We start from the raw sequence: 12,966 nt of genomic DNA, 5'->3' as shown, positions 1-12,966 counted from the left end.
ACATACTATAGTATGACTATTTTGAGTGATTTTGGATGACATACTATAGTATGACTATTTTGAGTGATTTTGGATGACATACTATAGTATGACTATTTTGAGTGATTTTGGACGACATACTATACTATCACGGGCCACACGGTTGTGTAGTGGTTAGCACTCTCGCCTTGCAGCGAGAAGACCCGTGTTCGAGCCCCGGTTGGAACAAGGGCCTTTCTGCATGGAGTTTGCATGTTCTCCCCGTGTGTGCGTGGGTTCTCTCCGGGTTCTCCGGCTTCCTCCCACAGTCCAAAAACATGCAATGTGGGGATTAGGTAAATTGGACACTCTAAATTGACCGTAGGAGTGAGTGTGAGAGTGAATGGTTGTTTGTCTCTAGCTGTGTGTGGCCCTGCGATGGACTGGCGAACTGTCCAGGGTGTACCCCGCCTATCGCCCGATGTAGCTGAGATTGGCACAGCACCCCCCGCGACCCTCTGGTGGAGGATAAAGCGGTTAGATGATGACTGACTGACTATAGTATGACTTTTTTGGCCAATTTTGGACAACATACTATCGTATGACTTTTTTGGCGAATTTTGGACGACATACTATCGTATGACTTTTTTGAACAATTTTGGACGACATACTATAGTATGACTTTTTTGAGTTATTTAAGTCATCGTTAAGGTTAGTTTTAGGGGTTTGGGCAAGTGTGTGAACACACAAACCTGTGTGTGTATTTCTCATGTTGTGGGGACCTTTATCAGTTTACACAGTCACATAATGGAGACTTGTCTTCCTTGTGGGGAAAAAACAACAAAAAAAGTCCCCATGAGGTAAATTACTACCTTTTAAGGTGAAGACATGTTGTATTGTTTGGATGACTTTAAGGTTAGGTCAAGGTTAGGGTTTGGCCAGTAGCAGTTAGGATTAGAGCAAGTCCCAAGAAAATGAATTAAAGTCAATATAAAGTCCTCTGAAGTGTGTGTGTGTGTGTGTGTGTGTGTGCGTGTGTTGGGGGTTTGTTAAAGAGGGGGCTTATCTTCTATAGTCGTTTTCACAGTCCGACCCACTTGTTTCATCATTTCCCCAACACCCACGCTCCGGATATCTCCCACTTTTTACACACACACACGCACTGAATGGTGGAATGTGAGAAATGCAGCACTGAATGGCAGAGTGGGAGAGGCAGCATGCAAATGAGTGACAGAGGGCGGTTTTGGCTGGCTCAGTCTGGTGTGACGGATGTGCCCGAGGTGTCATCGTATTTCATTATTTCAGTTACTCCCAATAACAACAGCAAACAAGCCGACACCTGCACTGAAGAAGAAAGAAAAACTGTTTTAGTTACAGTGGGTCAGGAAACAAATGTTACTTATGTAAATATACAGTAAAGTTCCATTCTATTCCAGATCTATTTCAGTGCTATAGACTGTATATAAAGATGGACGTAGTGCTACAGTTTGAAAAGTGAAGCCCAGGAAGTAGTTAGTGACATAATGTGTGGAAATACATCAGCTAATGTGTTGTTAACAGCTTCATAGATGAAACGGTCTGAAATGACTATATATACTCGTAAAATGATGCCATCCCTAATTGACTATTAACTCCTCAGGAAAATGTTGACTTAGAAATAAAGTGAGAAGTAGAGGCTCATTACCTACCTGCTACTCATGTCCTACGTCCATGGTGATTCTCACAGCAGCAGAGGTAAAAATGGAGACGCATCTGCTCATTAAAATGAAAGTGTCTTCAGTGACTGATCATTTATGACATTAACTGGCTATTAATTGGAAACACTGCGACACGTTGGGGTCTTTGCTCATGGTTGTTTTGATGCAGGAGTATTTTTGGATCAAACACTCTGCAGCCTGGTGATTTTCTAACTCACAGACTAAACTGGCTCCAGTTGAACCCGTCAAATTAGGCAGGAATGCAGCATGACAGACAGACCACAGCCCCACTCCCTATAGACGAGCAGTGAAGCGAGAAATCAAAGGGAACACTAAAGGAGCCGCCGTGTGACTGCTTCCTGTGGAATTTCTTATGGATATGGGAGTTCCACGTCCCGTCTGCAGCTCCGACATGTCGCTGATCTCATGTTTCGGGGGAATAATATTTTACAGTTGTCATTTATTCCAAGCAGGAGCTTGTTTTCATGTCTGTTTGGCACTCAAGTGTGTACGAAAGCATTTAAAAGGTCCATCGAGTAAGAAGTAGTGACACCCAATGGTGCATATTGAAATTACAGCAATAACATGTATATATGTATGTGTATATATAAGCTGGGAAAACCAATTTATTATTTATTATTATTATTTATTTTAAAATGATTATACACTTATACTAACATACTTATGGGCAGTTTATTATATTTTGCTGCAAGGAATCAAGCGCACACCTTCCCACACCTTGGCATCAAATTCAAGGACTAGTTTCCTCGTAGTTTGTTACGTCTGATACAAACTCAGACACTAACAATAATCCTGATTAGCTGCAACTGCTGACGTCGCAGGTTTAAACCTACAGAAGATCATACAGCACCTTTTGTGTGCTTCCTTTGTACGGCACTTCATGTTCACTTTCAAAACATTCAAACATTCTATTAAAGCCTTTTGCTTAAACCGACTGCTGTTATATGAACCGCCGACTGCACATACGATATTAGATTGTCGAGAAGACATATTATCATTCCAAGTTGTCCTACAGGAAATGCCAAACTGGAAGTCTCCCACAGTAACAATGACAATCGTTGATATTTTTGATTAAAAAATAAGGTCTATAGAATTATAGTTATTGACAGCAGAAAAGACTAAAGTGTATTGAGGTAGCCATAAAGCAAAGTTGGGGTTGACTTCATGGCGTCAACTCCACCGCGATGTCACCTTCTGGTGGTGAAAAGCAATTTTAAAACCAACATTTCTGCTGTTTGTTCAGCAGTTGGACGAGTAGAAAGTAGGTTCTGAAAATTATGACAGGAAGCAGATTTACATTTCTCTGTGAAAGATCAAATCTAAATAAGCGTGGTAGCTACCTGGCATTAGCTGTTGCAATCAATTTAGTTTGAACATGATGTAGGTCAGGAGCAGCTTCTCAGTGATACAATAACACCTCATCTGATTGGTTGACACAGTTGTGACAGTGTTTTGGGTTTTTTTTAATGTCGCCATTAACCATCAGCACCAGTAAATCCCACATAACGTGTCACAGGTGAAATGACTTGCAGGTCTGTGATTGGAAATGAACAGGCAGCAATGATGCTGTGTCACTCTCATCTGACCAAGTGTGAAGAATACGAAAGTGGATGTGGTTCAGTCTGTTTTTCCTAAAGGTGATGAAAGGGTTAGTGTGTCATTGTGGGTTCCAGTGTATTCAAATGATGTGTCAGCCGATTCTAACATACTCTGTGTAGCCTCATACGTTTTGAAGCATAGACAGTTCTGTTATGTGAACTTTGAGATGTTCCTGGTTCATATGTGACTATTTTTTCAGCTTCTTCCTTTAAGGGTCACCACAGTGGATCATCTCCATCTTGTCCTCTACCTTGTGTCCTCTTCTGATCATCAACTGTCCTTGTGTCCTCCTTCACAGCATCAATGAACCTTCTCGGCAGCTCCATCTTCAACATCCTGTGTCCAATATAATCACTGTCCCTCCTCTGCACGTGACCAAACCATCTCAACCATTACTCTCTTACTTACTTTACCTGAGCTATCCGTGGATTATATGCTAATCTCTAACAACCAAAATCTCAGCATCTTCAGCTGACACTTCCAGCTCCAGCACCTCCTTTTAGACCTCCCTTTAGCCATTGTCTCCAAGCCATGCTACTGTCTTGTAGACCTTCCCTTTCACTTTTGCTGCTCTCCTCCTGTCACACATCAGCCCGGATTCTCGCCTCCACCCACTCCACCCTGCCTGAACTCTCTTCTTCACCTCTCTTGTGTACTGTCCATTACATGGGCTGTTTGACCCCAAGTATTTAAACTCATCCACTTTCTCTTCCTGTACTTGTTACAATCTCCACTGTACCACCTGTCTCAATGTCATTTCAGACACAGGTATTCTGTCTTCCTCCTACTATTCACCTCTCCAGGCTGTCCAATGTAAATATGATATACTGTATATGACGTATTTATTTCAAAGAAAAAACAAATGTTTTTGCTAATGTGCTCGTATTTTATTCAGTTTGAGTTGCATCTTTTTCACAGACATATTGTGCTAATTTTGTGTGCAAACAAACAGACAATGCAGCCATGATGTGTACATGCAAGTCTTCATTGTCTTCAGTTTGTTGGTTCATTTGGAAAACATTTTTATTTCATTAAAAATCTTCGAAGAGAAAAGTCGTTTAAAACCTAAAATTCTGGTGACCCCTGTCTGAACTGGAGGCTGGTGTTAATGAAAAGTTCAGCTCAGGTCGCTAGTCTCTGTTTGGCTGTGACTCTCTGACTGTGACTCTGCTGGTGCTGTTCTCATACTCTGAATTTTCAGGAGCCCGAGGCTTCGGTTTCAGCTGTGGACGCCTCTGGAGACGAAACAAAATAAAATGTGGACAGAGTAGAGCAGTGTGATACATCGACACGGACAAAACAAGCAAATATACTCTGATGACCCAATAATCTGTTAGTCCAAGCTTCTGAAGAGGATGTTACCAGCAGACCCGACGTCTGCTCCTCTGTTTAGAGCCTTAGAGAAAAAAACTGATGGAATCACATCTACATGTTCTGGACCAAGTGTCTAACCTCCAGACAGAAGTCAGATTTTAAATCTTTTTAAACATGTCTGGACATGAATAATCACTTCCTGTTTCGTTTCACTCCACCTTAAATGTTAATCTGGCTAAATAATCCAAACTCTAAATTCAGACTATGGGCATCAAGATGATTTCAGATTTAACTCTAGTTATCCAGATATGTTCAGGTTTAATTCTGTTTATCCAGATATCTTTAATAAAAGAAAACAGTCGCATGAATATTTAACTTGTTGAACTGGTAACAAAGTTACTGTCCACTTTATTAGGTACACATGTTCAGCTGCTCATTAAAGCTAATATCTAATCAATGACAGCAACTCAGAGTGAGGAAGAAAAGTGTATTAGTGTATAAAAACGGTATTTCAGATACCTGGAGTTGATCATAGTCACTGTTGACATTGACCGTCCTCAGTTCAGCGTATGTGTGGTCCCCGTTCTGCTCAATCTTCTGCAAAACAAATGGATCAATAACATCTGTCACACATGGCACAATCATTTAAAAAGTAGCTAATCCCTTTCTCCTGAAGTCAAATGCACCCACTGCCTAATTTTACTTATTTTTTACTTTTTCTTTTCTCTATGTTAACTTTTATTTTATTCATAGTTGTCTTGACTTTCTTTATTCTGTCTCTGTTTCTGTGATTGTTTTACATTGTAGCGTGTCCAGAAATGATGCCGTGTTTACAGAAACTTGTTTTTTTTCACAAAATGTATAATTTCAAAACAACAAATAACATTAACTACATACACGTATACACTGCTTTACACCTGAAAAAGTGGTTAGACTTAAATTAAGAAGTTGAAGACTTTTTAGCACCTACCAAATTTGTCTGGGACTTTTCTATACTAGTATATTAATTCATGTTAAAAATGATAGGGGTGTTTTTTTTCCTGTGTCACACTGACTTCCTGCCTCAGTCAAACGTAGATGACGGCAGTGTCGGCGTGAAGGAGACGCTGAGTCGACCATGATGTGATGTCAAAACTCCTTATCTGATCTAAAGTGTTAGCGCCGAGCAGGAGACGACAGCGTGTCTCTCATATGACTGTCTGTCTCTGAACTGTCTTTGTTTGAAGTGGGGGAAGAGAAATCTTACCTTCAGCCTCTTGGAAAGACTTAAAAGAAGAAGAAAAACAAAGAGAGGCAATGTTAGGTGAGAAGTTCTGAGATGATTAAGTGTCATTGGTGAGTGGGTTTTCAAAAGATAATAAAGCATTTAAAGAATTCTCAAAGACAGTAAAAATGGAAAATAAAAGTGAGCTCTTGTTTTGTTTTTACCTTTGATGTTTGTACAAATCAACAGCGATGGTCAGGATGAAGAGAACCAGCAAAACTCCACAGATGATGTAGGGAATTATCAGTGAATTCACATTATTACAGTTCTCTTGTTCTATGCCTGAACAAGAGAAAAAAAATACCAGCTTGATACTTTACTATTCTTAAAACCTTTGGAATTTTTACATTTAAACATAAAGCACTTGTCTAATATCAATATATCTAAAATGGTGTGTTTTTATTGTATTTTTTTTTTTTACATGTTGGTTTTACATAGGATTTTGACGTGAGAACTATCAATGCACTTTCTTTGTGTTTGTCTCCGCCCACCCCTGCTGCGCTGCTGTATACACACAAATGCTCCCTCAGTCAAGTAAGCATGCAGCAAATAAATGACTCCAACTTCATTAATAATCACAACTAGAATCAATCATCAAGTCACGTACTGCAGCTTTAAAACACCACAATTACCCTGAGTAGCAGAGCCGCGCACCTCCAGAACCACAGACCTGGACCTCTGAGAGCTTCGCTGAGTTTGGGTTTCACACAAGTACAACCCGGTGTCTCTCTTACTGACCTGAAGGATCAGCGTTTGTCCTTGTCCCACTCTGATGAGCTGAGAGGACATTAAAAAAAACACTGAGAAATAAAGAAAGAGCAACATCGATAAAGATATAGGCACTGGCTTTCAGTGACAACATGGCTGCCAACCACAGGGGAAAATAGACTATAGTCACTTCACAAAAACATCATCTGTTTTTGCACTAGTCAAATAAAATCTACGCCTGCCTACAATACACAGTTCGTCATTTCTGCTGCTAGAAATCTCCTAATCAAAACAACAACTACTGACCCAGTGATGAGTCATTGGGATCCATTAGTGACAAATACTAACTAACAAATAAAAACAAAAACAAAACAGACAACACACTTGTTAACTAGTAGCATTGACTATTTCTTTCCTCGTTGTGCTGTTTCATTGGGGGTTTGACCTAGAGGTCACAGCAGGTACGCTAAAGACAACATTGTCTTTACAAGGTAACAAAAATAAAACAGTCCTTAAATAGAAAAACAGGTTTATATGCATTTAAACACAGTTGGAAACATTTTGACTTGTGTATGAACCCATTATAACATTATTATCGTTTTTAGATATTTGCAGAAATGTTGAACAATTATCTCACTGTCCAACAGGAAACTGACGTTTGTAAACCACTCACTCTCCCACACCAAAGTCCATAGAGTAAATCAGTGGTTTTAGCTCGTGGAGACAAATGAGCTGCTGGTCTACTGCTGCCTCATGTGGTCAGTTTGTGGAGGATTTCAAACACTGAAGTCCCAAAATAAGACATTTGAACTTACTGATGGAGGCAGCAGTGGATCAACAACTCCTATGTGCTGTGATGTAAAATCACTGATTTTCTCTATGGACTTTGGGGAGCGTGTTTATGTCTCAATGAGTTCATTTGTCTTGACTAAATGGACTTAAAAACAGAGGAGATTCTGTCTTCACCTGCCCGCGGTTGTCTCTGAACCAGGTGTAGCTTCTCACAGGAGGGTTAGCGTCACTTGAACACGTGAATGTCACAAAAGTCCCGTCAGAAACAGGACCAGAGGTGCTCAGCTTTGCTGTGGTGGATCTCGGACCATCTGTGTGAAGACAAAAGTCGATATCTTTTACAGATATTTAAAGGACCAGTTTGTAGGATTTAGAGGCATCTAGGGGTGAAGTTGTATATTGCAATATATTGTACATTTTCAGGACATATATTGTTTAATTTCCTTTATTGTTATTGATAACGGACATTTATGATTAATCACACCTTAAAAATATTGTGGAAATGATGAAAAGTGTCAAAATGTTTTACAAAACGTTCACAAAATTTAAGTAGGCAAAGTTTTACGTAAAAAAAATCTTATGTTCTTCCTTCACGGTGGAGGAAATTATATACCTTGTATTATAAGTGTTTGCAAAAATTGGCTTTAATGAGCAACTAATGTTGATAATTTTTAAATAACTGATCATTAGCTGTATCAATAAATTATAATTTAATTTACTGTAGATCATAGAAAGTGAAAATATTCATGTTAATGAAGCTGAACATAGCTGACACTTCAATCACCAATTAATAGATTAATTGTTGCAGCATTATTATAAGTTTCTATACAATAATTCATTTAAAGTGATACATTACGTTAATAAGAAATGATTAAAAAAACTATGTAAATTATGTTTTGATGCTAAAATGATGCTAAAAAGTAAATTTTTCTTTAAATATAAACATTTATGCTAATGACTGTCTCAAATACTTTTTTCTGCCTGTGGCAAAATAACAACATCTTGTGTTTGCAGCCATTTTTCTTTCTTTACTTCTGTCAAGTTAAGACAAGTTTCTTCTTTTCAAAGAAAAAGAAAACAAAAAAATCCTCCTCAGGCGGTGTCACGCTCAAACACGTCCCCTTTCCAACACGCATTCATCACCCGAACAACAGTCAGAGCTGTTTTCATCACGGAGGAAGGAACGAGAGTTCATGAATGAACCAAAGACTCATTGATGAATCAATCAATTAATCTGTCATCAGTAGTATACTGTATGTATAATTTCAATATATAACGTTAACTAGATACACATATACATTGCTTTACATCTGGAAAAAGTGTTAGAAAAGTTAGACTTTAATTCCAGTTTTATCAACAGATATACTAATGTTATTTAGTATATATATGAATATCTGTTTGAGTATTTGAATGAATTCACTTTATCTTATCTCACCTTTGGTTCTTGTAGCTTTTGAATGTCATGTCTTTTCTCTAAAGTAAATAATCAAGGCTTTTATTAGTGTGTTGTGGCTGAGCTGAACGCAGACAAACACTCACATTGGATGTTGAGTCTTTGAGTTGTTGCTGACAGTGAACTCCTCTGTCCTTTTGACAACGGGTAAGAAACCGAGCAAATGATGCTCTTGTTGTGAAGGTCAGCAGAGGCCGTGAAGGTCATCGTAGATGTCATGACCGTCTGCCCGTCTGCGACCTGCTTTTACAAAAAAAGAGCACGCGAATACAAGAAAAACTTATATGAATCTAATGAAATCTAATCATTTGTATATGTATGTATGTATACATATAAGAAGTTAAATGACACAAAATAATCAAAGACATGTGAAACAATAAAAAAGGAAACAAATAAACCTAAATTAAATTAAATTAAATTAAATTAAATTAAATTAAATTAAATTAAATTAAATTAAATTAAATTAAATCACCTGCACCACCAGCTCCTCCTGACTGAAAATGTCCTGCGGTTGCCAGCTGATGGAGGGAGGAAGGTTGGAGCACGTCAGTGGAGCCGAACACTGAAGCTTCACCTCAGCTCCTTGTGGCATCTGAGTCACCGAGGTCATCTGAGGAGGAGATGGATCTGTGCACACACACACACACACGCACACACACAAGAAAGAGTAAGACAGCAGGGGGCGCTCACACATCACTCAGCTCTCACTAAGGGACACTTTGATCTGACCTGTTTTAGCAGTGATTCTGACTCCGTTAGTGAAGGTGAATTTGAGGTTGGGACATTCCAGCCTGAAGAAGAACATGTCATTGTCGTCCTCAGAGAAGTTCTCCATCACTGTTGTGCAGTTCTTCTGTGTCAAGTCTCCGATTATTTGCCCCTACAAGATGTCATTTTCAGTCCAAATCAATGAATCAATCAATGATTTACTTCCAAACTTCCAAATATCTCAAACGTTTTTGATAGTTATGATTTAAAATCAGGCAAATGCTTATTATGAACGAGCAACAGCCAACGCAAGCAGACTGAGAAGCTTCACCGAGCAGATGTTGCGTCCGTTAGCATTTAGCTCGTCGCTGCAGACGAACAATAGACGTTTATTTCAAATCAACTCAAGCTGCAACATATGTGATTCAGTTTTCTCCGCCAACATTTCATCCATTTTTTTGTTTGCATTTTAAGTGCAAAACAGGACACAACAGCTAGCTATTAGTTGCTAATATCTGCCTTCATTTTAAAGGCACAAGTTTTCGTATTTGTGCTCCTGTTTCTTGAGTCTGTGTTTCCTGTCTGTGTCCTCACAATGTTCATGTTCTAATATGTTTTTAAAATGAGTTAAAACTTGAAAATCCTCTCATGTTCACCACCCTCTTATTTTGGAATAGAAAAAAAGACAGAACGCACTTGTATGATGTTGGGTTTCTGTGAATTGATGACGATGAGACCCGTTAGACTTCCTTTCCTCCACACGCCATGGTTGGAGCAGTTCAGGATGTTTGTTTCCTGATCAGCAGGAATGGTAAAGTGACATGGAATAGTGATGCAGGATTTAGTGAGGCCCACGATGGTCTCGGGCAACATTATATTCCACCTTTGACCTACGACGCCTGCAGAGACAAAATAAAAGCCTCAACAGCAGCAGGTCAAGTCCATTCACTAAACTACTGAAAGTATTTATTCTATTCCATTAATATCACATCATCAGTTATTTTAGAGGATTTTTGTGTAAAATAAAAAGAGAACTCTATGATGTAGTGTTAAGAAATTAAACTTATTTTTATTGACATATGGAACTGAAACAATTATTGATTAAAAAGTCAAATGCTTGATGTTCTAGTGTCACACGTGTCAGATAGTATAGAATTGAATGTTTTGGACATGTGATCTCATTCATTTCATTCATAACATTTTTAGTAATAACACTTGTGGGATATCAATTTTTTTTTACAAAAAATAAAACAATTTCATGTTAAAATAAATATAAAGCATACACAACTCTAAAACTCTTCTCAGATTTGCAAATTGCAGAACTGCTTGCCAGCTCAACCATGACTTGGCAATTAACTTATATAAGATTGGTGAAATTTCCTGTAGTACTTCAATGACCAGCAGAGGGAGCTCAACACCCTTAAACTCATAATCTAATGATAATCTGCACTTTGAAAACATCTAATTAAACATCAATGAATAAGAGCATGCAAAATAAAAGCAAACAAAGAAAAACACAGTGATAAATAAAATAATTAAAGCATGACGACCAAAAACAATTAAACAAATGTTTTGACTGTTTCATAATGTCAGTTTTAATTTGTTAATTTTGAATTCTTAACATTTAGCTGCACTGCACAACCACTATATAGTCCAATTATATTATAAATGACACATTTAAAGTAGGACGTTAAGTTGTAATAATTTTGTTTTATATGTAGTTTAATCATTTTCCATACAAAAAAAATATTGTGTATAGAAAGTTTCTAAACACTGATATTGATCCACCTGAAATGAGTAAAATCCAGGAAGTACACACACCTTTCATCAGAGCCATGAGCAAAACAAAGTCCGTCAGAACAACACCCATCGCAGCTGCATGAGACGAACAAATAAGGAAACAAAAACAAAAAAGGAAAATATCAATTGAAGGACAAACTATTTACTTATATATACATTGAAGAAAAAAACACATGGTCAACAAACACACAACAATGACTTTGAATTAAGCTCATTCAAACTAAAGTAAGTTGTCTTCATATAACTTAAATTTAATTTGAATAACTTTTGTCAGCTGTTTTATTTTTACAGTGTCGTCAGGCAAACGCTTCAAAATGAAACATATAACTCTGCTGCACTGAGATAAGAAATATATAAAAACTGTAAAAACAAATACAGGATTTAGTGTTTCTGCATTTCTTTTCTAAACACAACATCAACAAAATATAAAACACAAAAGTTTGTATGTCATTTTATGAACCGGATATTGAATTTACCTGTGAGATGATGGTGAGCAGTTTGTGCACACTTGACCGTGGACATTAAAAACAGAAGTGTTGTTGCAGTGAGGAACTTCTCTGAGTGTCATGTGTTTGTGTAAACGTTGTGTAAAGAGTGTGTGGTGAAATTTGACTGAAAATGTTGGTGGTTCTGCAACAGATGTCGCCACATTGTGGAGCAATTTTCTTTTTTTTAACGTCTCTGTATTATTAGATAAATATTGTCTAGTCTTTATATATTTATTTATTTATTCATCTATTTATTTCAGGACCTGTGACGATCAATGATCAGTAAAACAAATGTAAAAGCGTTTGCTGTAATCTTTTTTTTATGTATATTATTTCAATTCTCTGTTGGTTCAGACAAAACATACATTCAGAAGGTGTCCCAGGGAATTCTGGGTATTTACAACTGCATTTCTCTTCATTTATTCTCAAAATAATTAGGAAAAAAATCACAGAATTTTTACAAGGTCAAAATGAAAATGGAATTGTTCAAGATCGCTGGAATCATGAAACAACAAATCCACTTCTTGCCACTAGGGGGCAGCATAACATCAGATAAAAGATTTGATGTCACCAAAAGCATTTTCCATCAGATTTTAAAAAAACAACAACAAAAAAAACATGTTAATTACATTTGTTCTCAGTCGCTTTGGTGCTTTTCTCAGATCAGAATGAAAACTCTCATAACTATTACACAACATTTAGTCATTTGTGCACATCATAGTAGCTATTTAGAATAGATAGATAGATAGATATATAGATAGATAAGCTTTATTTTCAGACTCAATGTCCATATAAAAAGTAATAGAATAGAAATACTTTATTCATCCCCAAGGGGAAATTGTTTCTCCTTCCTCTGAACAAATTGCAAATGTTTTTGGACATGTATCAGTTGCTTTCATTCAATTTTCTACTGTTTTATAACATTATCATTTGCTTATGTCATGTCAGTCAAAATGAACTATACTTATGGATGCTGAATAGTCGTTCCTAATAAAACTAATAGTCTTCATTTCATTGCTTGAGTCATTACATACAAAATTGTTGAACTAGTTATCAAATTCTGTCAAGCAAACTTAATACCTTTCTTTAGCAAGCATATATAAACCGAGCAGGAGACAGTGTCTACCATTTCTACAATTCTGTGACACAGAAATGGAAGGTCAG

The 12,966-nt window shown here is 37.4% G+C and overlaps 1 protein-coding gene across 2 annotated transcripts; it reads right to left on the bottom strand.

Moving 5' to 3' along the window:
- Positions 1 to 4,140: 4,140 nt before the first annotated feature.
- On the bottom strand, positions 4,141 to 11,927 carry si:ch211-171h4.5 (myelin-associated glycoprotein). Of its 2 annotated transcripts, none has more exons than XM_044036232.1 (12): positions 11,791 to 11,927; positions 11,336 to 11,389; positions 10,211 to 10,413; positions 9,536 to 9,686; positions 9,279 to 9,433; positions 8,893 to 9,049; positions 7,528 to 7,664; positions 6,486 to 6,630; positions 6,018 to 6,135; positions 5,836 to 5,854; positions 5,109 to 5,186; positions 4,141 to 4,510 (listed from the first exon to the last, which is right to left on the bottom strand). In XM_044036232.1, the coding sequence occupies exons 1-12, from the start codon at positions 11,834 to 11,836 to the stop codon at positions 4,406 to 4,408; spliced, it is 1,368 nt and encodes a 455-aa protein (XP_043892167.1). In that variant the 5' UTR covers positions 11,837 to 11,927; the 3' UTR covers positions 4,141 to 4,405. The 2 variants fall into 2 exon arrangements, with proteins under 2 accessions (XP_043892167.1, XP_043892168.1); XM_044036233.1 differs by having other exon boundaries at positions 8,893 to 9,046; positions 11,791 to 11,923.
- Between the last annotated feature and the right edge of the window lie 1,039 nt (positions 11,928 to 12,966).

The sequence above is a fragment of the Solea senegalensis genome, linkage group LG10 (assembly GCF_019176455.1).
Source record: "Solea senegalensis isolate Sse05_10M linkage group LG10, IFAPA_SoseM_1, whole genome shotgun sequence".
In the NCBI taxonomy this organism is placed as follows: domain Eukaryota; kingdom Metazoa; phylum Chordata; class Actinopteri; order Pleuronectiformes; family Soleidae; genus Solea; species Solea senegalensis.
This window is presented reverse-complemented; position numbering and strand designations above follow the sequence as displayed.